The 24,187-nt window shown below is 41.7% G+C and overlaps 3 protein-coding genes across 3 annotated transcripts; all 3 read left to right on the top strand.

Annotated features, from left to right (window-relative positions):
- The first annotated feature begins 98 nt into the window (after window positions 1-98).
- Window positions 99-3,162, top strand: pgls (6-phosphogluconolactonase). The gene is made up of 6 exons (XM_069674834.1): window positions 99-186; window positions 492-779; window positions 863-970; window positions 1,092-1,193; window positions 1,958-2,098; window positions 2,527-3,162. Exons 2-6 carry the CDS (start codon window positions 516-518, stop codon window positions 2,671-2,673), a joined length of 762 nt encoding a protein of 253 aa, XP_069530935.1. The 5' UTR covers window positions 99-186; window positions 492-515; the 3' UTR covers window positions 2,674-3,162.
- A 115-nt stretch (window positions 3,163-3,277) lies between these two features.
- Window positions 3,278-10,998, top strand: colgalt1a (collagen beta(1-O)galactosyltransferase 1a). The gene is made up of 12 exons (XM_069674819.1): window positions 3,278-3,660; window positions 6,092-6,202; window positions 6,303-6,420; window positions 7,876-8,010; window positions 8,103-8,307; window positions 8,418-8,537; window positions 8,677-8,753; window positions 8,879-8,985; window positions 9,072-9,204; window positions 9,285-9,412; window positions 9,497-9,703; window positions 9,796-10,998. Exons 1-12 carry the CDS (start codon window positions 3,437-3,439, stop codon window positions 10,061-10,063), a joined length of 1,833 nt encoding a protein of 610 aa, XP_069530920.1. The 5' UTR covers window positions 3,278-3,436; the 3' UTR covers window positions 10,064-10,998.
- A 1,204-nt stretch (window positions 10,999-12,202) lies between these two features.
- On the top strand, window positions 12,203-23,884 carry gmip (GEM interacting protein). The gene is made up of 21 exons (XM_069674812.1): window positions 12,203-12,439; window positions 13,138-13,228; window positions 13,538-13,634; window positions 13,806-13,869; window positions 16,058-16,183; window positions 17,005-17,069; window positions 17,243-17,350; window positions 17,455-17,535; window positions 17,791-17,952; window positions 18,097-18,234; window positions 18,608-18,798; window positions 19,172-19,263; window positions 19,360-19,422; window positions 19,529-19,600; window positions 19,692-19,834; window positions 19,922-20,098; window positions 20,196-20,333; window positions 20,440-20,639; window positions 20,744-21,068; window positions 21,452-21,554; window positions 22,375-23,884. Exons 1-21 carry the CDS (start codon window positions 12,388-12,390, stop codon window positions 22,998-23,000), a joined length of 3,114 nt encoding a protein of 1,037 aa, XP_069530913.1. The 5' UTR covers window positions 12,203-12,387; the 3' UTR covers window positions 23,001-23,884.
- Window positions 23,885-24,187: the final 303 nt, after the last annotated feature.

The following is a 24,187-nucleotide window of genomic DNA, read 5'->3' as shown; positions in this document are numbered from 1 at the left end:
CTACATTGACCAGAATGCAGTGCGGTCTAAACGTAGAATATAATTGGCTGGTGAGAACTCGTTTCAGGAAGTAATTCGAAGAATTACATTTGCCGACTGAAAATCCTCCTCATGATACTCTACTCTTGAGATTCGCTGCGGGGAAAGAAAAGGATTTTTTTACTGCAGAGTTTGAGCTCCAGTGAGGTTTGTTTAAAATGTCAAGACATGCGCATCGCTCCTTTGGCAAATATTACCGAATGCACTATAATCCAGAATAAGAGTTTGTAGCTTTTACCACAAATCCTCTCTTTACATAGCAACAGTCTCATAACATAGCAGTGTTAAGCTTATTGTAGTGAAGTATACTTTAATATACCGACACAAACGATCTTTGTAGAATACCAGGCACATCATGATGACTTGCAAAATCTTGCAGTTTACTTCCTTATACATTTCTCAAAACCAGTTTTATCTCTCTCTCTCCCTCTGTCTCTTTCTTTTCTCCCCAGTAACTTTACTCAAACGACTTTCTCATGGCTGGCAGAAGAGTTGTGGTCTTCCCCTCCTCTGTGGAGCTTGGTCCAGTGCTGGCCCGTCTGGTGATGTCTCGAGCTGAAAAGGCCATCACCTCTCGTGGCAGGTTCACCCTGGGGCTGTCTGGAGGAAGCCTTGTGTCCATGCTCAGCAAAGAGCTGCCTTCCCTGCCAGACCTGGACTGCAGCAAGTGGCTGGTTGGTTTCTGTGACGAGCGAGTGGTTCCGTTTAATGATCCTGAGAGCACGTATGGGCTGTATAAGGTAGGCCATCTGTTCAGAAGTGTGCATGTGTTAATGATACGTTAACATATTGGGTCAAATGTAACCTTTTGGTTCTTTTCCAGGGTCAGTTATTTTCTAAGGTCAACATCCCTGACAGTGGCATCTTAACAATAGACTCCTCTCTGCCTGTGAACCAGTGTGCTGAGGACTATACACAGAAACTAAAAGAGGTGCGACATCTGTTACTGTTAAGTTGGTTCTTGGCACAAAGTCACACAGATAAGCTCTTGTATATTTTTATCTTTAGCCGAATATTTACAGGGTTGTTTGTCCTTTTTTCCAAACACACAGGCCTTCCCAGGTGAGGATTTCCCTGTGTTTGACCTGTTACTGCTGGGTATGGGGCCTGATGGACACACCTGTTCCCTCTTCCCAGACCACCCTCTTCTGGAGGTAAGGGTTGTACTTAAGTTAATTTACCACACATAAAGGCAGAATATTGATTTATTAACCTGTATGTGTTTATATTTTTTATATATCTATATATATATATATAACGAAAAAGGAGAAATACAGAGATTCCCTTACTCTGATTGTCCCCCAAACACATCTCAGTCGATTAAACTAATAATTATTACAGCTATTTTTGAAATGCATGTTGTGTATTATACATGTTGATTATTCTATAATAATAGTATTAATAATAATAATAATTATGAACTTGCAAAACTAATCATGTTGGATGATTTTACTCTATGTCTACAAATGTGCAACCAGTCATTACGTTGCACCTTTCATGGCATTCTGTCAGTTTTTCTGTAAATTTAACTTCTCAGCTAAAGCACTTATTTTGAAACACATTATTTAATTTAATCCTGGCAGGCCTACTAATTAAGAACTGGAGGCGTGTTGGGGTTTACACTTTGATGTTCTTCCCTATTGGCTATTTAAAAGAGCAATGTTTGATTTATTTTTCACGACACTCCCGTGACTATGTATGGATCAAGGGCACGTTTTGATTTAAATTAACTTGAACTTTGTGGTCTTTACTCCTATTCCTTGCCACATGTCTGTGAAGTAATCTGACTCATGTTACATCATAGGTTTGACAGTTGCTATATACTCAAGAGTTGTGGTTCTCAAATTGCCACTTTTTTTACTGACTGTTTTTATTACGTATGAAAGATGACTGGGTTTTTGACTTACTCTGTATTCAGGAAGCCGAGAAGATTGTGGCCCCCATTAGCGACTCTCCCAAACCGCCACCACAGCGTGTAACGATGACTCTACCAGTGGTGAACTCTGCACGCTGTGTTGCTTTTGTATCAACTGGAGGAAGCAAAGCACCCGTTTTGAAGGTAACATTTTAGGTTGAGAAGTTTTACTGAACATACAGCTTTCAAATTAGAATTTTAAAACACATTTCCTAACACAGTAACAAATAAGACTAGGTCCAAAAACAAACTCTGTAAATGTGAAAAGGAGATAACATAGATTAATGAAGTAAAATGTTAAACGCTAAATGTTATTGAGGCTCTGCATCTTGAATTACAGGATTCTGTTGTTAAAGTTTAGAGAGTCCAGTACAGAACATGCTGGGACTGAAACTAAACTAGAGTGAAAAAGAGATGAGCACAGATGTATGCTTCTGTTTTATCACACCTGACTAAAGCAATCATTCATAGATTAGCACTTTAAAGACGTTCAGGCACAGCAGAAATGGGGTTCAAGCTACTGTCTTGCATAACACTGCTGTTGTATTTTAACAAAGGCCCTCTTCTTGCAGGAAGTCCTGGAGGGTAGAGAAGGACCAGCTTATCCAGCAGCTCGGGTTGTTCCGACTGACGGCGAGCTGTTCTGGCTTGTTGATGACCCTGCAGCTGCCTCCTTAACTATCCAGGTAGAGAGGCTAGGCTCAGGAGCCAAACTGTAATGCTTTGTATCTGCCGAATAAAGGCAGGGAGTCAACATTGGTGTGTATACTTGAATGAGGGGACGGGAAAATAGAGCAGTACATTCCTACTTTCACTTCAAAGTGCTGTTGGCTAATGTAGTTGAGGTAAAGAAATATAAGCAAGTATGAACCAAAAACACTAGGGACGCCTCTGTAACTTCCAGCATAACATTTAGCACTTATTTTACTTAGTTTTGTGTATGTCAAATGTCAATTTTTATTCAGGAGCAGGTTGAAGAAACATTTCTTTTAAATATTTTCTAGTAAAGTTGGGAAAGCTAGATTGATGAAATGTAAAAACATATTTCTTTGTATTTGGAACATTAACATATAAAAGTTACCTCATCAATAGACTGGATAATATTTGTATTTTTGCCTCTCAAGTCTGAGTTGCATTTTCACCTTAAGTAAAATATCAAAGATAGTAACTGAAAAACAATAGTCTTTGGTACTTACACTTGATTTCAACAGAAATAAAAAAAATAAAATGTTTTAACTTTGACTTCTGTGTTGCCTCTGACTTTATGGTGACTAGTCCATCCCCTTTAAGATCATGGCACATCCCACCCCTTTAAAGCTCTACTCCGCAGTGTTGTCACATCAGGAGCTGCTGCACAGATTCTCCTTTTTTGTGATGAACGCTCTAAGTAAACTCAACTCGTATATAGCGGTCTCATCACGAGGCACAAGAACCACCTAATTAGATTAGTTTTTTTTGTATATTTCGTAATTTATTTTCGCCATGTACGGGCTCGCCTGCCTCCCCGCCGCTCTGCTCCTTTTGCTCCTGTCCTGCTGCAGTCCTGCCCGGGGATATTTTGCGGAGGAGCGCTGGAGCCCCGAGTCTCCGCTACTCGCTCCCCGGGTGCTTGTCGCCCTTATCTGCAGGAACTCCGAGCACTCTCTGCCATATTTCCTCGGTACTATTGAGCGTCTCAACTATCCCAAGGAACGCATGGCTCTGTGGTAAGTTATTCTCTGAACATTTAAGTTATCTAAAGCTAGTAAGCAACTAAGAAGTAGAGTTAAGATCTCGGTTGCTAGGCAGGATCTAAAAGTACTGTTTACAAGGGGTGTCTTTCTAATTCTAGCTTATCTTATATACTAACGGGGCATGTCTGATTGTCGGCTGAGATTTTAGTAAAAATGGGGCGGACCCGCACAGGATGACGGGCTAATATTCCTAACATTGTAGCCAAGTTATGTTGCGGGTTAAAATGTCTGACAAATCCCAACAAACAGTAAGTAGCTACAAACTTAGTCTGATTTCAGACCACGAATGAGCATTTAAAGAAGCCGTTGTTACTTTGACAGAGGTGTTCACATCTGGTCACTGTGCTCATCATGCATTGATCTGTATACGTGGAGGGGAGGGGACACAACCGATGTGTCCACGAGGGGAGCTGTATGATTTAACTCTAACAAAGAGACATATTGTGATGTCTGCATTGGCCATTAATACTTATAGCTTTAATCGACCTCCAGTATTCACGTCCCTCAATTTGTATCACTGTGACTCTGTGTCATCAACTGGTGCAGTGATTGACTCCCACATGATCCTGCCAGGGAACCAGACAGACACAGATTTTATAGCCCATGATTTCCATATTGTAAAGCTTTAGCCAAAGGGAACCCCATCTGTGACTAGATTAGTTTGCGTTTCTATGGGATGAAGTGGAACATGTGAAGAATGTAGTCTGGAAAAAATACACACGTTTTCTCCTCCACTTTAAAAAATACTAACTTACATTAAGTTTTAGCACTCTTAAGGAACTTTGTGTGTAATGCATGTTGAGAAATACATCACTCTGGACACTTTTCCTAATTTTAAAAATAAAAAACCTGGAAACTAAAACCTGGTGTCATGCACTAGTATGTCTAACCAATCATGTGTATCTGTAGGCCATATACCAGACCCTACAGAGCACCCTATCTGTCATTGTGACAAACTTAACTTTCCAAGGCAGTTATCTAGTGGGAAGTGCAAATGGATGTTATAGACCATTTAAACATCTGTCTGCCATGCCCAGGCAGAAGTTGAGGGAAGTGAAAGGGAGGTGTTTCTGTCATAATAACTAAACAACATGCTCCAACAGCCCCTCTTGCATACAGCCTCAGAGCTCTGAGCAGTTTGTGTGACTGCCTGGAGGGCGAGAAAGGTATGCTCTTCACTCACCATCTCCATAAACAAGTTTCACTTTATTGAGGGGCTTTTATAGGAGTGAAATTGTTTAATTTATCCTTTTCTACCAGTGGTCTTTAAAGTGTTCTGTTTATGAGTTTGAGGAAAGGACGGTTTTGTTTTGACGTGTTTTGCAAGCACATTAAGCTACATCTGGAAAATGTAAACTGCTGTTTCATGGTGTTAACACTACACGCTGTATGTTTTCTGCTAAAGCTTTTTTTTTTGCCGCTTTTAAGCATGCCAAAGCCACAAATTCTGAAAGAGCCACCAAGCAGTCGTTTAAATCTTTGGTATATGCAATTAGCTCTGCATTTCTGCTCCACTGGAGCAACAATACATCAGATGTAAGTAAAACACCACTTGTCGGTTTATGCTTCGAGCCTCAGTATTCCAGGGTTTCAGATCTTCCAAATGCTTTTAACAAATATTTATTAGAGCTGAACATCAGGCGGATGTGTCGGTGTTATTCAAAGTCTGGGAATTTGGAAGGATGGACAGCAGGAGTGAGGGAAGGAAAGGTTTAGCAAGGAGCTGATGTTCTCACAGATCCATGTGAAATCTGTAAGAAGCACCCAGCTTGGCTGCAGTCCTGAACGAAATACAAACTCAGCTGACTTTAGTGCAGCTGTTCCTTTTTTGCATGAAAGACTTTTGACCTAAAATGCACTGCAAGGCTGACAAACAGGAAGGCCGTGGCACCATTTCTCACTTTCTTCCTGAAGACAGTCAGGCAGATGTACGAGCTCTGTTTTCATTCCTCTGTAGACTAGGTCAAAACAGTTTAACCAAGTTTAATTTATCTCACACATTCCCTCTGTCCTAAGCTGTTTTACACAAGTTTCATTTCTGCAATGTGCCTTTTAAATCTAGTACACCACATTTCCTTAATTTAACAAACCCTAAAGTGTAAAATACCTTAAACCATATAAACTAGATGTTCAGTGTTTTCGTTTTTGATGTTGGTATCATTTACACTTGTGTGGGTTCACAGCCACAGACAATGAGCTTACAAAAAGTGAACACTGGGCTTTTGTCATGTGAGACAGGGTATCGTCTTTCAGCTCTTGTCTCAGCTTGAATCCGCTTTGGTACTAGTGCTCCACTTAACCATTGTTGTTTCCCATTTATTGGCCTCAGTTGTTGATAATGTGTAATCCCTCTTCTGTTGAATACAGTCCTTTCTAATCATTTACATTTGTCGCACATTGACAGGGTGGCAACTGATCATAACAAGGACAACACCACAGTCATTCTGCGTGACTGGCTTGTCAAGGTGCAGAACCTTTACCATTATGTGGAGTGGAGGCCAAAAGAAGAGCCAAGGTTGGTGACTTACAAGAGTTTCCAGTGTAAGGTTGTTTTGCTCTACAGTACTCACAGAGACAATAAATCAGTCCGCTTTGTGTCCAAATCTCTATTTTAGAAGTTATGAGAGTGAAGAAGGTCCAAAGCAGTGGACAGACCAGCGTTATGAGCATGTTATGAAGCTTCGCCAAGTCGCACTGGAGTCCGCTCGTGAGATGTGGGCGGACTACTTTATGGTAGGTCAACGAAACAACTCTTTACAGACACGAGAAAGCACGATAACTCATATTGTTTCCATTTTAAGCATGCCATTGCATCTGCCCATACTGTCTTTATTGTTAAATTATAGCAGCAGAAGGATAAGTGCAAAGCACAACCACAGTCGTAATTTAGGCACCAGAAAGGGTGTCGAAAAAGCACACGGTTATATTTTTCTGTCTCTTATGGTTAAAGTTTATCTGCTGTATTTACTCTGCGTCCTCACCCCGACGCAAACTTTGCCTTACCATGAACCATATTTTAAAAGCAGCTCCGAGCACATTTCTATTTGTATTCCCCATCCCAGCCCACATTGTCTCGCTTCTGCGGGGTATAATTTTGAAGCAAAGTACATCCAGAATTGCAATAATTTAGTGCTACAAATTTTTGGAACCTGTCCCAGCGTTCTCCCCATAAAAAAAGAATAGAAATGAAGGCCTGTGGATTTGGCCTGTTCAGCATTTTTTTTCTGTAGATGCCCGAGTCGGTTAATGTTACACTGCACCTAATCTCTATTTACAGATTCTAAATAGAAATGTAGAATCTGTAGGCCTGGGACGTGGATTTTAGGGATGGCAAGTGTTCTGATTTCTGTTTTTAGTACACTTGTAGTCCGAGTAGTATTGCCCAATCACGTATCAGCAGGCTGCGGCGTATGCAGGAAAGCAAAAGCAGGCAGAGCGTAATCTTCCGTGATGACATCCCGGCTCCCATCAGTGGTCATCTAACAATGATCTAGATTCTTAATAATGTCTATAAACAGATATCTGCAGCAAGTTCAGCTAACAATCCGTTCTAGATTAAAAATTTAACTTGAGAGAAATTCTCTTGACGCTGTGTCACGAAAGCCGTTCAGCATTCAGATTTCCCGACTTCCTCGAATGCATCAGATCAATCCGACCTCTGTTCAAAAAACGAGCATTTTAAAAGTAGCTTTCTTCCCCTCTCGAGGACAGACCTGACAAAACTTAATTTGTACCTTTAACAAATCTGCAGGACACGTTTCTTTTTCGGGTTCATACCGCAATAAAACCAGCTTGCAGCCTCTTTACTTACTATTTACAGTGAAACTGAGACTCACCACAAACGGGCGCTCTTCCAGGGGATTCAGTGAACCAAGAAATGACACTATTCGTTGTGCAGACATATCCAGAGGGGCAAAATTTGCTTCACTTTTGATCTAACCACACAGTCACTTCTCAAGTTGCTAACTGGACTGTTAACAATGCAGCACGTGGAAACGGAAGTCTTGGCTGGAAGTCCTTATCGCTTATCGCTGGCTAAACCGGACACAGCTGACATGTTCACCATTGTCCCCAGAGGCTATATCGTCTCAGACGATAGCCGATGGGTTCCGAGATTGTACCACACCTAGTCCTCTTTGACTATTCACGAACATTTTTTTTACTGCTTGTCCTCTCTTCCTTGTGTAGCTGGCAGACTGTGATAACCTCCTGACAAACCCCAACGTGCTCTGGAAGCTTATGAAAGAGAATAAAACCATCATTGCTCCAATGCTGGAATCCCGTGCAGCCTATTCAAACTTCTGGTGTGGAATGACCTCCCAGGTACTGTACTGATGATAAGCTGTCACAGCTTATGTAAGTTTAAAATGTTTGAACTGTCTGAACTTAACTCTTAATCAACTGTGCTCCGTCAGGGCTACTATAAGCGCACACCTGCCTACATACCCATGAGGAAGCAGGTGCGAAAGGGCTGTTTCGCAGTTCCCATGGTTCACTCCACCTTCCTGATAGACCTGAGGAAAGAGGCCTCCAGGCAGCTAGCCTTTCACCCGCCACACCCAGAATACAGCTGGGCTTTTGATGATATTATTGTGTTTGCCTACTCGGCTCGGATGGCAGGTATTTAACGATCGGGTGCTTTAACCCAAAGCTTTTACACATGTGTCTCTATCCTGCACCTTTCAACCTGTTTGAATTGAGAGAGTATATGCATCCTCTGCTCTCCACAGATGTCCAAATGTTCGTATGTAATAAAGAGACGTATGGTTACTTCCCTGTGCCACTGCGTTCCCACAATACTTTGCAAGACGAGGCTGACAGCTTCATGCACTCCTTGCTGGAGGTTAATGGTGAGTAGCTTGCGCTCACTTACTTTTGCATCCAACTCCCTGTCTTCCTCTGGCTTAAATTCTACTTACTGCTGCTTTATCTAATGATAACAATAAGCATTATACCATTTCTGCATCCATCTTCCCTCTCACCGTGTAGTGCGCAATCCCCCAGTGATGCCTTCCAAATACATACCCGTTCCTACAAAACAACCTGATAAACTGGGCTTTGATGAGGTGAGTAAGAGTGCTGTGAAGATGGAGTCTGCAAAAATGGCCCTCTATCCACTTCTATGCTGAATGCCTCCCCCTGCTGTTTAGAAACCTGTAAATACATTGACTGGCTCTTTTCCCATATGCAGGTGTTCATGATAAACCTGCAGAGGCGGACTGACCGTCGAGACCGCATGCTGAGGGCATTACATGAGCAGGGTATTACATGTAAGGTCACTGCTGCTGTGGATGGAAAGTAAGTTCACAAATCTATTACACAAATTTTAATCACATTCGTCTTCGCTCTCTCATCACAAACTTCTCATTCTCTTTCCATTTAAGAGCCATGAACATCAGTGAAATGAATACTTTGGGCATCCACATGCTCCCCGGATACAGTGACCCGTATCATGGCCGCCCACTGACAAAGGGAGAGCTGGGATGCTTCCTTTCCCACTATAATATCTGGAAAGAGGTGAACATAAAAAGCCAAGCACTTCAAGATTTGTCAACCTGACAGATGGGTGACTTATTGATAAATCTGTGTTGCCTTAGATTGTGGAGCGACGTCTGGAGACCTCCCTGGTGATTGAAGACGACCTGCGCTTTGAGGTCTTCTTCAAACGCCGCCTGATGAACTTGATGAGTGAGGTTGAGGAAGAAGGGCTGGACTGGGATCTCATGTGAGTGTGTGCTCCCTTCACCATCTTTAAATCTACCTTGATCTTTAGGTTTGCTATCTTCTCACTTTTGCTTCTTCTTTCTAGTTATATCGGTCGGAAGAGAATGCAAGTGGATCACCCAGAGAAAGCGGTGCCTCATGTACATAACTTGGTAGAAGCAGACTATTCATATTGGACTCTAGGCTATATGATATCATTGCAAGGTGCAGAGAAGCTCTTGAAAGCTGAACCACTAAAAAGGATTTTGCCAGTGGATGAGTTTCTTCCCATCATGTTTGATAAACATCCTGTGTAAGTATTTGTACACTATCCAAAGTAGTACACACAACATATACACATATGTTCTTCTGCTCAGTGTCTTGACTCTACCATCTCCTCCACAGGTCTGATTATATGGAACAGTTTGAAACCAGGGACCTGAAGGCATTCTCAGCTGAGCCTCTCCTAGTTTATCCAACGCACTACACGGGCGACAAAGGCTACATCAGCGACACCGAGACCTCCACCGTGTGGGACAATGACAAGGTCCGCACAGACTGGGACAGAGCGCGCTCAGGAAAAACTCACGAGCAGGCTGAGATCAGCACTGAGGCCCAGAACTCAGACGTGCTCCAGTCGCCTTTGGACAGTACAGCACGGGACGAGCTATGAAAGAAACTGAAAGAGAGCCTTGTCACAATGTAGAGTTGCATGGGACAAACACCCTTAGTTTTTTTAATCATGTTTTATCTTTGATACTTTTGATTTTGCATCGCAGCAGAGATGTGGCATCAGAGTTTTGAGAAAGATTTAATTTATCCAGATGTGGCAATTTAAAAGGGATCAGGTGTGTCCTGTGTATTCTCTTATGTTGTTTTACTTTATAAAGGCACTAGACTTGCCATTTGGATGGCATTTGCAGTACCCAACTTCTGTCTGTCATACAGAGATTAACCTATACATCAGCAAAGAATGCAATCGGACTGTAACATTTCAGACATCAGACAGTATCTCGTCTTCATTTGACATTACACTGTGAAAGGCCTTTTTTACATACATCTGAAGAATACAAATTAATTATGCTACAACCACCTTGATCTTTGCTGTAATCTTCAGTATTTCCTTTTATTTCTGTTTTAAATCATCATTAGCTACACTAAAGATGCTCACAGCAGAGCTTTACCAAAGCAACCAAACACACACACGAGCAACAGTTGCACTAAACACACAGTTGCATTTGGAATATCCTCTATAGTAGTACACGTCTGTGGTTCTGTGCCCCTGGGCCCCTTGTCTCCACTTTCTGATGGTTACCAGACTAACGCCGCCAACCAGCTGTTGACATGCTTACAGATGAGACAAACCACTGTACACGCCTCCTAGCGTGATGGTGTGGGAGGAACATGGCTATAAACAGAACCCACCCTGCCACATCTAAACACACACCAGTCTCCCCGCCTCTTAATCATACTAACTTAAAGCTGACTTCACGCTGTTTCCCAGGAGGTTGATTTTTTTAGGGGTAATAATGGAGCTCAGTCTGCCATGGAATGTACCCAAATGTCAGGAGTGCATTTTACCAACAAGAAATAAAATGTTTTATTTTTAAAAAAGCTGAATTTATAATTGTGATTCGGTGCTTATTATATTGCTGGTTTGACCATTATTTTCTGTTAATGGAAGTTGTGTAAATTTCAATTTCAACAGTAGAATGCCATAGCCCGTTTGACTGTGGCTTTTAGTAGTAAAGACTGAACAAGAAAAGGGTTTAGAATGGCATAATAGGTAAATGAGTTTGTAATGCTATTATAAACAATTATAAGAACCTTATAAGGCTTTTATTAACGCTCTTAAGCTGAGGTAAGTTTCTTATAGTGTCTTATAATTAAACAATAAACATGGTTATGATACTATTATTAACACTTATATACATATAGTCTTATTAACATATATTTAATGTTAATAAGCAACTTATAAGGGTCTTATTACCTATTAACTAAATCTTACTACAAGAACCTTAATAAAAAGCGTTACCCTATAGCCTGGACCAAGATAAATTGAACAGGAAAAAACACTTCACAAACAATAATATGCAACTTTACAACACAAGCTTTGCTGTGTTATTGTGACAGAGGTATAGTACTTTGTCTGCGATGCCTCTGTTACAGTAACCTGTTATGATCTCACTTACACCTGGTGGTTGGTAAGTGAGACTGGTGTGGAGCACTGAGCTTCCTCTTACTTGTTTTTTCTTTGTGGCCCTCAAGGTGTCATCATTTCACTGACACTTTCACTGTGAGAGCTGAAAGCAACCACATTTTGCACCATGTTAGAGGAAGAGCAACGGAAGACATATTGATGAAATGAGGCCAAATGACGTTTCTCTAATTCAAATCTTAATACTTTATTGTTAAGTCACGCTTATGTGGGACATACAGTAAAACCAAATCCATAATTCTTGGAGCATGTGCTCATTACTTAATCAAATAAGAACTTTATTTTACTAAATGATGCATTCTTTAGCTTTATAGAATAAGTTTGAGCTGTTGCTATGAATATCTTTCAATATCAAGATTAATGTCACATAACTCCATCAAATTACATCTATGTTATAAGCATTTAAACATTACCCAAATTAATTCACTGAGCCCAGAAATCTTTTATGCGAAGACAGCACAACCTTAGCACTGTCACCTTCTCACAATATGTGGTGTGATAATGTAGGTGGGGCTTAAAGTGACAGCAAGACACACTTCCTCTTCCCATGCTGGTGAAAACATTTGCCAACGTCCTCTCTACAAGAAGATTATCTGAGAGCTCAAACCACAGCTCGCTCGATGCTGCACTCTAAATATTTAGCATAGGTGTATAAGTTTGTGGATTTCCTGTCCACTGCACCATTTGACAGTCATATTGTGTATTGCAGTGTGACCTTGAGGGCAGATGATGAGTGAGTGACGTTACTAGGGTCTTGCTCCTGTGATAAAAGTGCAGAAATGGAAGAAGAGCCAAAAGAGGTGGCAGACAAGGAGACATCTCAGGCCACAGGTGAGCGCAAAGAACATGATGTGAGGAAGGCCGCCATTGACTTCATTTAAAGGAAATGTTAGCCATCATGTTTAAATGTACTCTAACTCCATAAATTAATCTCTTCAAGAACCATAAAATAGACAATTAAGTTATATTCAAAGTGGTGTGGCAAAACTTTACATCAAAGTAGAACAGCTTGAAAAATGCTTTGAAGTTTGTATTCAGGGACTTTGTGACTTGAAAGATTCAAACTTTTAAAAAATGATGTTTGAGTTGATTTTGAGTTGAAAACTAGCTTTGTTGAAACGCGCTTGCTCCTCTGTTCTCTTTGTTACACTGAAACACTGCTGGTGTGAAAAAACGACTTCATGCTCATTTTGAGACGTGACACATATTGCGAGCAGGATGTGGTTGACCAAAATGGAGTCTTCTCTGAAAGAGAGGTTGCCTTTTCTTATTTGTCACATCTGTTGTAAATCATCAGTTGCTTAACTTTTTGGTTCGACCCGTGGTGAAATAAGTGAAATCGTAGTACGGAAGGTTGAGCACCGCATTATATCTTTAATTTATATCAAGTTATATCAGGAATTAAAAAGAAATGACTTTTCGTGACGTTAGAGAGAATGTTTCTGTTGTTTTAAGATAGTGTAGTTATGTATGGCGGAATATTAAGACCATCTTATTATTTCTTAGCTTTTCCTTTTCTTTAATTTCAGATGTGAAGAGGGTACATCATAGAATTGAACCCAAGCGATACAGTGAGATCTTCAGAGAGTTTGACAATCTTGATTTATCTTTAATCTCTGCGTAAGTATTACACATTTACAAACTATGTTATCTTATACTCTGTCTCCTGCATCACTTTGCTTGTTCAGTTTCACCTGAAGACTGTGAAGATAATGTAAGCTTGGCTTCATTTAGAAAACCCAACAGATATATTTGTTAGCTCAAAGCCATATTCAAATAACATTGACAAACCCAGCAAAATAGAGTCCTTTATCAGTCTGGTGGACACACATATGGAAACATGGCTGCAGGTTAAGTAAGTTTTTGTGTGAGCCTTGTAGACAAACAACTGTGTGTGTTTCTTTTTAAATATATTCTTTCTGTGTTCAGTTCAGGGGAGGACCTGCTGGCAGACATTGACACACAGTCCATCTCTGAATCCATCTCTACAGAAAGTGCAGAGCTCGAAGAGCAACATGATGTGGCTGTAAGGGATTAAAACCTACTTCATACAATTGTTGTGCATGTTAAAGCTTTGCTTTTGTATGTAAGACACAGTGACACAGTGTTTCTGGGTATGTTTGCTTGCTTCTAGGAAACCGCTCATAGATTATTGTTGCCATGTTTCAGGAAGTAATATTGTCATTATTTCCAACAGGGTGAAGACACATTTTGTGCACAGAAATGTGGGGAGGCTGGTGAAGATGATGGAATCCCACAAGGTATTATATGTGAGAAAGAGAGGAGGAAGTGTGGAGGTGTGTGTATGATCTTCTGTGTGAGTCAGTGCACGTCTAGTCGATGGAAACTCATAAAACAATTGATAAAAAGCTCCTCTGTGCTGCATGTCGCCACAAGTCTCTGTCTGTTTAGATCAACAGTTCAATTACTTTACATAGACTCCCCTGTGACCAGCGTCTGACATCAGAGCAGATAATTAGTAATGGTGCTCAGGAGTGACTGAAGTGCTTTCTTAAGTTTACTTGTTTTTTATAATTAGCTGTAACTTGTAATTGCCCTGTTCTAATAAGATTAGGATAAAGAGAATGGATAAAAGCAGCAGACAGCTGCTCTTAGTTTTTACCTCAGACACACGCAGAGTCAGAGGGGTCTATAGAAAAAGGCGATGTCACTGTTATGTAGGTTTTGACTGTTAATACAAGGGAGACAAGGAGGAGTGGACTTACTTACAGTTCAAACAGGAAGTCAATGCCAAGTGCTCCAACCTCAGTTTAACTTAAACTACAGGTCACAGCACCGAGTAAGAGATTAGGAATTACAGGAAGAGACAGTGTTTAAGGAACTAGGAATAGAAATGCAGAGAAAGCCAGCCAATAGCTATGAGAGTAAAGAAACCGTCATATCTCTGTCTGTAGATGTTTTAGTGTCTTCTTCTGCCTTCAAGTCCAAGCTTTACTGCGGTCTCTGGTGTAGTATCCTATTTCATTAAGAGAACGGTTATTTATGTGCGTACTGGTACATTTCATATAAGCGGAAATCAATTAAATATCCACCAAGCACATTACTATAACATGCTTGTTGGTAATCTAGTTTAATGTCGGTTGGGACCGGATACCGATCAATCCCTCAACCCCCACCTCCAGTGGGTCACACACCAGGAGGTAAACCTCACTTGGTGCTACTTTAAAGCTTGTCACTCCGCAATCTGGACCTTGCCAGGATAATCCCCTATCCAAGCAGAGACGGCCACAGCCATGAAGCAGCATACAATCAGCGTGGAGGTCATTTTCTGAATTGAAAAAAACCCTCTCTCTTTAACAGAGACGAAAGTCTGACAGAGGTCAAGAGAGGTCACACAATTTGGCCACAAATCATTCACTATTCTGGAGTTGTGGATTTTGCTTGAAGACAGAGAAGACTGGATTTTTTTTATACCGCTCGAACTGGATTTGTTGTCCGTGCAAAAGAGCAGAGCACAGTAAAATGTGCATGTCACAGTGAGGAACTTAAAAGAGAAGTTGTTGCACTCTTTCTGGCAGTGCGTGCTTGCTCATTTCAAATCTAGCTGAACACTTGACACTGCGTTGTGGGCTGTTAGAAGAAGTGAAAGTTTGTGTTGTTTCTGTGCTATTTATTTTGGCGACAGAAGACAATTTAAATGCGTTCTAATACATTTGGGTATTTCTGTGCGTACTTCACTTGAAGTGGAGCACAGAGAGGAACAATAGAGAAAGTTGTGTGGGGAGCTTTTGAGAGGCCGCGTGATTGTAACGCAAGCATCATCCGCCCTGCGTTGGTGTGAGTCAAAGAGGAAGAAGTGCAGTGGTTGTCATATCAACACCCTACTGCCTGACCACAGCGGAGCTCTGACATGGCGGTGTCTGTTTCTGCACATTGGCACTGAGGGGACTTGTTGACTGCTTTAACCACAGCTTGTCTCTTTTGTAGCTGACTGGAGGTGAACAGGTGGGAGAGGGAGGGGCCTGGCAGAGAGAGGAAGAGGGGAGAGGAGGGAAGTTATTTAGCTAAAAGCGGTTTGGATTTGACCATAGGAGCCCTCCTCTTTCAGGTCACTTCCCCAGTTGTGTCAAAGGGGGGATTGAATAAAGAGAGCAGAATCCATCCATACATGCAAGAGATACCTATAGTGAGCTGAGACCTTCTAGGAACAACAGGATCTTTATTCTGAGGAGCAGATATGACTTGCAATTTGCAGTCATTGTTTCCTGTTTTGGGTTTGTGTATACCTTTTTTCTAAGTGACTTTGATTTTATCTTATCTGATCATTTGTAGTAGTCGGGGGGTTTCTCACAGTCGAGTAAATATCTTTAAGTTGAGTCCTCCAGGAGAGACAAGCTGTTGGGAGTACCCCAATGGAGAGTACCCGCTATAGTTGGTACAGCTCCAAGTGTGAGTAGCCTACAGTGATGCTGATGTACTCCCTCTCAGCCCAGGAAGCAGACCTGGCTCTCTGTCGCTGCGAGGGTGGAGTGGAGACGGCGCTGCAGTACGCCAAGATGTGGTGCCGCTACGCCAAAGACCTCCTGGCTTGGATAGAGAAGAGAATCAGCTTGGGTAAGTGTAACATGCAAGTTAATGTCACAACATATCTGCGGTGCCTCTGTCAAGGCATCAGCAGAACACAGGGGGCAAAGGGTAAAAGTAGGTGTGACTTAAAAACATTTCTTGTGAACACCCTTTTTTTTTGTAGATAATAGTTTTTCATTTTGGGATAAGTACTGGAAATATTGCCACAAGAACCACAAATATCTAAAAAAAGAAGTCTGATACATTTAGACATTAGTAGTAAGTAGGCCTACACGGCCTTGCTTCATGTCGTTAATCAATAAAACACAATATTTTACAATATTTTAAGCATGTCACAGGGTTGACTAACATACCATAACATTGCCTGTCTGTGTTGTTTCACTGTGCGGGTGGGGAAGTCGCCCAAGTGAGCTCCCCACTGCACACACAGAGAAAGGATTAGAGGGCAGATTAGCAGGGCAAAGCGGGGTAATAAAGGAGACGGGTGCATTTGGAGTACATAGACAGTGATTATCCTGATATCATCAAGCAGGTGTTCAGACTGAGTTGCCAAGTATTGAAGTCTATTGCAACAGAAGAGTGGCCCTGCTCAGCTGTGCGAGCAACAGATGAGTAATGCTTGGCAGAGCTCACCCAAATCATGGATTGCACATAGCAGAGCAACATTGCGAGATGGCAACAATAAAGCGTCCATTTTTAGCGAGAGCAGAGTTATCTGAAGCGACAAAGATGCATGGTGATATGACAGAGTTGGTTGAAAATGAAACTACTAACATCATATCAAGGCCAAACTCCAATCTGCTAGTCTTATGTTGACTTGATGTAACTTTATGATTTTTTGTTGACAGAACAAGAATTTGCAAAAAATTTAACGAAGACAGCCGAAGCAGCAAAAGTCACTTTCTTTCAGCAGGTACGGCTTTATTTATTGGATGTGTACAAACAAAATGTTTACTTTTTAATTATCAGAATTGCTGTAGTGTTAAATCCAAATTATTTCCCGCTATAGAACTGTGTTTGTAATCTTTTACCTCCCCTATTCCTCCACCACTGAAAAGCTGATCGAAGCTGTTTTTGCCCCTATAGGATATGATGCCCCTGCTGTACATTTACACAATGGCAGTAGACCAAGACATCAAGAACAGTTTCACAAGCAGAAAGACCTTGGACTTAATACAATGCCGCTGTCACCAGGTAAGTCAGTCAACACGTTAGAGAAGTTTGAGTTTTAGTAAAATTGCTTTGCCCTTTACAGGCAGCTACGTCTTTGTGTTTAATCTAGTATCTTTGTTCCAAAGGCCTTAGCTGCCAAGAGGAATGAGATCGAGAAGTGGCGCAGAGAGTTTAAGGAGCAGTGGGCGAAAGAACAAAAGAGAATGGTAAGGAATTAGGAATCTTGTTTCTAACTTGAAGTTTATTGACCTGTCAAAACTAGTTATCTCAAGTTTGAGACATTACAAACAACCAGATGCCAGAAGAGGCAACTTAAGCTAAATATTTACCTCTGTGAATGAATAATCTGTCTGGTAAAACCTTGTTTAAAAACTGTTTATAACATATATGACTGCATAGGCTCAGAGTAAAAAAAAAACAATTTTTCTGTGTGTGTTTGTGTGTCACTTGAATGTTTTCAGCATGACTCAGTGACAGCTTTAAAGAAGGCTCGTCAGCAATACTTCCAGCGCTGCGAGGAGCTAGACAAGGCTAGAGCTGTCTCTGCTAAAGCTATGGACGACACAGCTGGAATCAAAACACTGGATAAGAGGAGGAAGTCAAAGGAGGAAGCCCAGACTAAGGTGAATGTCTGTCTTAATGTGTTACATGCACTACTAGTACAGTGTAGTGCTCAATACTGTGTAGAATGCTTCTCATGTTTAACAATACAATCAGATAATAGTAAAAGATGTGTGAAAAGCAGCTCTTCTCTCTGAATCCACCAGGTAACAGAGGCAGAGTTCCTGTACAAAACGTGTGTCCATGATGCCAAGACCCACCAGGATGAGTTAGTAAGGGTCAAAGAGAGAATTATTTCCCACATTCGCAAGCTCATCTGTCAGGGAGACAGTGTGCTCAAGGAGGTTTGTACTCAAAGAAACATTTGTCTTCCTTTCAGCGGGCTTTCTAAATGGTTGTACATGTAACAGTAATGCCATGCACAGGAAGTATAGTAATGATGCTTATAACGTCTCCTGTTGTGTGATATTTGTTATTATATAATAGTGAACCCTGCAGAAATACAAGCATATGTGAATATAATTACGTACAATAAAAGCAGTGCTTTATGCCTTGTCTCTTTAACATAAGAAAAACTAACAAATAACTTCTGGGATTTGAGAAAGAAATCCATAAGCAAAGCAGTATTCTGACCTTGTTTATTACACTCATGCAACTCTTTGTTGTTAAAGAGTAAAATGACCCTGTCTCCTCCATCATGTCTCCTCTCCACATCAGGCCACAGTCAACATGTTTTACTTCCAGCGGCAGCAGATAGAGCCCGTTCCTCTCGGCTATCAAAACCTGGAGATAACATGCAGGTCTCTGGAGCCCGGCGAGCCCTACCTGCTCTACATCCTTAGCAAGCGTCGCCCCGATCAACCTCTCCAAGAATTTACCTTCCAGGAGTATTTCCCTCAGGGCAAAGGGTACGCTACACTGACCAATGCTTTAGTGATTCCTGTGGATATGATATGCATACGCAGCTTTAAAAATATCAGAATGTATTTGTTTAATGTCAGAAAAGGAATTAAATGAAACAATATTGTTATCATTGCTGCTATTTTGCGACGAAAAACTACACATGGGATGTATTTGTGTTATTGCCTTAATTAAATAGTTTGTACAAGCAGTTAACCTTGATTACCCAATCTCACTCTGTTCTTATTTCCCCAGATGTTTCAGGTCATTAATTTCAAATCAAAAACATACAGAAAAATAGCTTAATAGCCACTGGTTATACAATTATTCAGTTAACTCTTTATTCAATATCTGATGTTCACAATCCTTTTTATTTGAAAGGAACAAGCGAAAAACCAGCAACCCTCTCAGCTCTCAGCAGGACTGTTCGCTGACGACAGATGAAAGCCCTTACAGACGACATAACGATGCCAGTAAGGACCCCCCGTGATTAAACCAGGATTATATTTACAGATAATTTATGCCTTGTTTCTAATTTTAGTTTTCCCATTTGTTTTTGTGCACTTTAGGGAAATCGGGGTACAGTGACGGTGAGAGCATTGGAGGAAGTTTAGAGTCTCTGTCCAGCCCTGGTAAGCACAAATCTGCATTTATTTCCACAACTTTTCTTTCACTTGCATATGAAACCTTGCAAAAATGAACTTGGTTTCTCTGCTCCACTGGGATGCATAATTAAAGCTCACACGAAGAGGCCGCCTAAAACAGGGTCGTCTGATGACCTGGAGGAGCGGGACATTGGATCAGAATCAGGTTTGTTTAAAAAAATACCTCTAAAGACATTTTACCATAACTCCCCAAGGGAATTAAACTGCATGATTCTATCCTTATCCTCTCCCTTAAGAGGGCCTTGATGGTCAGGCAGTCAAGGTGCGCACACTTTCACGAGCTGCGCTGACACACCGCCTCAGGAAGATGAAGAGCAAGATGGTCAAATGCAAGCAGTGTGACAACTATATCGTTGTCAATGGGTTCGAATGCGAAGAGGTAAGAGGCCGATTGAGAGGAAAAACAGTCACATGGTGCTGAGTGAGATTAGTGATGTCCTCTGACCTGTTCTTGTTCTGCCCTCAGTGCGGGCTGGCTTTGCACAGGAAGTGTATGGAGGTGTGTCAGTCAGAGTGTGAGCACAGGAAGGGGACGGTGTTCGGAGTTGACCTGTCTCTGCTGTCACGTGACAGCTCGGACGAGGTGCCATTTGTGGTGCTGCACTGCACTACTGAGATTGAGAGTCGTGCTCTCTCGGTCCAGGTATTGTTTTACATCATAGTGACTGGAATCTAGAAAAAAGTCTGTCGAGTGTATGCCTTGTTTTGATCACTCTTTACTGCTTTGGTTTTTCTCTAAGGGGGTGTATCGTGTGAGTGGGTCCAAGCCTCGCGTCCAGAAGCACTGTCAGGCCTTTGAGATGCAAAAAGAGCAGGTGGACCTCTCTGACCTCTCACCACATGACATCACTTCAATCCTAAAACACTTCTTCAAGGAGGTACAGCAGCTATTTCGCTGATTATATGAGATGTTAGCGTGAAAACTAAGATCTATCATAGCTTGTCTCTCGGAGAGTAACCTCTCTATGCCGCTCTCTCTCCCAGCTCCCGGAGCCCTTGCTAACCTTTGATCTGTACAATAATTTCATCGCGGTGGGTAAAACCATTCAGCACCTGAACGACAGGGAGCCTACACCAGACACTAATGACATCACGGACATCGTTAACAGCCTGCAAAAGCTACTACAGAAACTCCCGTCTTATTGCTACAGCACTTTGCAGCACCTGATGTGTCACCTTCAAAGGTGAGCATGGAGCTTAGTTACAGACCTCTTTACACGACCTTTTCTGTAGATTTTCCTTTAATTTCTTGAATTTTCTGTAATCCTTTTGCTATCTGTCTTCACAGGGTTTCAGAGAACCAAGAAAACAAGATGTCCCCGAGCAATTTGGGTATTGTGTTTGGGCCAACGCTGCTGCGCCCTCTTGTGTCTACAGACATGTCAATGATCGCCCTGCTGGAGACCAGTTACCAGGCTGTACTAGTCGAGTTCCTCATCACACACCATGACACGATTTTTGGCCTCCAGCCAAGAACCCGTACGCCCACTCCCCCAGCCCCAACTGCACCTCTTCCTGACACCCCTCCCAGGGCTTCCTGTCACCTTGATGGGGAAGATTACGCTGACCCGGAACATGAAACCTCCTCCAGAGATCGGCCTCTCTCACTAGAAGTAAGTACAGCAGTGAGGGAACTTTTAGTTTAAACACAGACTTAGTTGTTGCTGTTGTACCTGTTGTTTTAAGAGCCTTAGCACTTGGCATCTCACGTTTACTCTGCCAGGATTAACACGCTGGACAGCTGCTGCTTTTCTCCTGCTCTCTGACCTGCATGGCCTCTTGTCAATCTTTATTATGTGTACATTTCCCTGCTAATGCTTATGAACAGAAAAAGAGAATGCAGACATTTGTGGTGGCTTCGCAATATGTCTAAGAGACACAGAAGGAAAGTTGGCTTTCCTTTAGGGGGTGGGGGTAAGACAAAGGTTGTTCATACTGGAGCTAATTAACCTCTCTGGTCTGTAAACCCACAACTCAACTTGTGTCATTCCAACAGAGTCGAACAATCAAGAGAGAATCAAGCGAGGGTTATATATCTGACAAGTCTTCATCCAATGAGGCAGTGGACCAGCTCAGCACTGAAGCCAATGAGAGAGCAGGTAGGCGGGACTTAGTGACAGAGCAGTTCCTCCTGAGTAGACTAGTTGAACTAGACAATGATAGAATTCTATTCATACAGTTGATGTCTCATGTAGTTTCTAGATGTTAAGGTTTTTAGTTGTGAGTTGGTATAATGAGTTATAGATAATAGAGTCTGGTCGGGCCTTTAATGCTTGAGGTCATTTTATTTTAATTAATCCTGCAGGAGCTCTTAAAGGTACAACACAAACAGCTCATAGGTTGCTTATTTTATGTCTCAGGGACAGATGATTTGCTGTAACTTAGTTACTAAGCTCCTTTCTGAGCCAGATACAGTGGGTGCAAAAAGCCTCAAGAGTCTGTTGTAGTTCCTTTTTCTTTCTCACTTTGCAAGTTTCCTCCAGTTATTTTTATAAACAAGACTCCCCCCCCCCTATATTTTACTGACGCCACCTGCCTTTATTTTAGTCAAAACTGAGTGAATCAGATCAATTATTTGATAAAGATAACCAGTTCATAATGTGAACATTTTACCTCATTTAGAGATCTTGATGCTTTTTTTTGAGTGAACAAACTTCTCGTTTTGCCGTGTACATCCAAGGTCTTTTCTTCTTAGCTTGCTTCACTGTTGCTGTTCGTGTGTGGTGCTTCTCTGTGGCTACAACAGCAAGCAGCTTCAATGCGTCTATCCACAACTAAACACATTCCTACATAAATGTCAAATACAGAATTGTAGAATTAGTTTTAAAGTTCTGTTGATAACTTTTAAATCAGCGTAGAATAAGTCTACTTATGATGTACTTCATGATTCACATGCTTGTTCTCCCTCCTCTGCCTCAGTCCTGGCTATGAGAGGGGCATCCAGCCATCCACAGGGTAAGCCAGTGGGAGAACCAGACTGTGGTTTGGAGACTCAGCCACACTATCGCTTCACCAGACAGCCTGTGAAGTACCAACGGCATCACAACCCAGGACCCCGTCTCCCCAACTTGTGTCGTGCAGCCAGACAGCCTGCAGACCCAGCGAGGGACTGTCCCGGGAGTGCAGACAGCAGCCGCAGCTCCTCTCCAGAGCCGGGGACACCTAGACTCTCCCAAAACTCAGATGTCCAAAGTGAGAACACCCACATCAGCGGTGCAGCAGAGAGCAAAGTGGACATGACACTGAGCCCCCGCCAGGTTGTGCAATACATGCTGGGACTGGACTCAACATTTACATCAGCTGCAACTGTGACTTCATCCAGCACAACACAGGAGCGCGCTCAGGTGGTGGCGGCCGGGGGTCAAGCCGATCTCAACACAAATCATTCCAATAACAGGCCGAGGGTTGGACAGAGTCAGGCTCTGTGTCAGTCATCAAAGACACTTCCTGTCGAGCACAAACTGACCTCGCCAGCACAGAAGATCCTGTCGGGCCTGAAGCTGAGACGCAGCCACTCAGGGAAGGATGAGCAGCTGTTTGTCTGAGGAGATACTGAAACACAATCACACACGGATACATACTGGACAATGTAAAATCATTATTCTTACCGTTAATGTTTGGGACAACATCTTGTCACAGATTAATGCAGTTGTCATGAATAACATGCTTCAACAACAACAGCATAGATGTAACTGTAACACAAAAAGTAACTAAAAAAAGAATCCTATGAATGTACAAAATGTTAAATGTTTCATTAAGTCACTCTTAAAGAAGACATAGTTTATCAGGCCTGATGCTTACTTTGATGCTGCAGCTTTTTTAGCAGTAATGCTCTTCAGGATTTTTTCGACCATCCATCTCTCTTATACCCACAGCAGACTAGCACATATATATATATATCTTGTATATTTAAAAGTACACAACTGTTTCTTTGAGATTTCAGGCTAAGAAATGCATCTAACTAAGACTGTAGATCTAAAATTCTTACACATTATGTCCTAAAAAACTATCTGCAAAATACAAATGCCATACCGTTTTGTATATTAAAGATATAGATGGTATTTGTTTTGTTTTTTAATAATTCATAGATGCAGAAAGTACATTTTGTAGCAGCTACATGAAAAAGATTTGCCTTCATTGGTGTTCTATTCAAGTTATGTATTTTTGTATGTTTAATGCACCTTTCCTTTTTCGACACAAGGGGGCGGTCTTTTCCCAAAGTGGGGAAACATTCCAGACACAATAGTAGAAGGGTAATAAACCAATTTTTGAAATTACATTGTTGTTTAGATTTCACTTTTTGGTACTTTCAAATCAACCTTTTCAATCAGGGACATGTGCCACTTTGGAGTCTGTAAGAATGTAAAGTGAAGCTAAATTTTTTTGGTTTCTAGATGGGATTACGGTTGACTGTAACTGCTCTCATCTTCATTTACCTTTGTTCTTTTGATCATATGTCACCAGGATAAGACAGTTTAAGCATTTAGAAAAATGTTAGAGGAATAATAGAAGGTTACGCGGAAGGAGTATTGCCTCACTGCCAGTCTTTTTACGCATCACCTGCGCCCTTTAAAGTCTCCGTCATTGAGCACAAACGCAAAAGATCATCCTCATGTGAGTTATCAATAGGCTGCATCATCGCTCATCTTCCCCCATCATCTTCCGCACCTTCTCCCTCCCTCTCTGTCTGTCCATCTCCTCCCTCCTCGCGCACAGAAACAGTCAGAGCGCA

This window comes from Semicossyphus pulcher, unplaced genomic scaffold (genome assembly GCF_022749685.1).
Source record: "Semicossyphus pulcher isolate SPU_LCO1_2020_fin unplaced genomic scaffold, fSemPul1.0.p SCAF_23, whole genome shotgun sequence".
NCBI lineage: Eukaryota > Metazoa > Chordata > Actinopteri > Labriformes > Labridae > Semicossyphus > Semicossyphus pulcher.
This window is presented reverse-complemented; position numbering and strand designations above follow the sequence as displayed.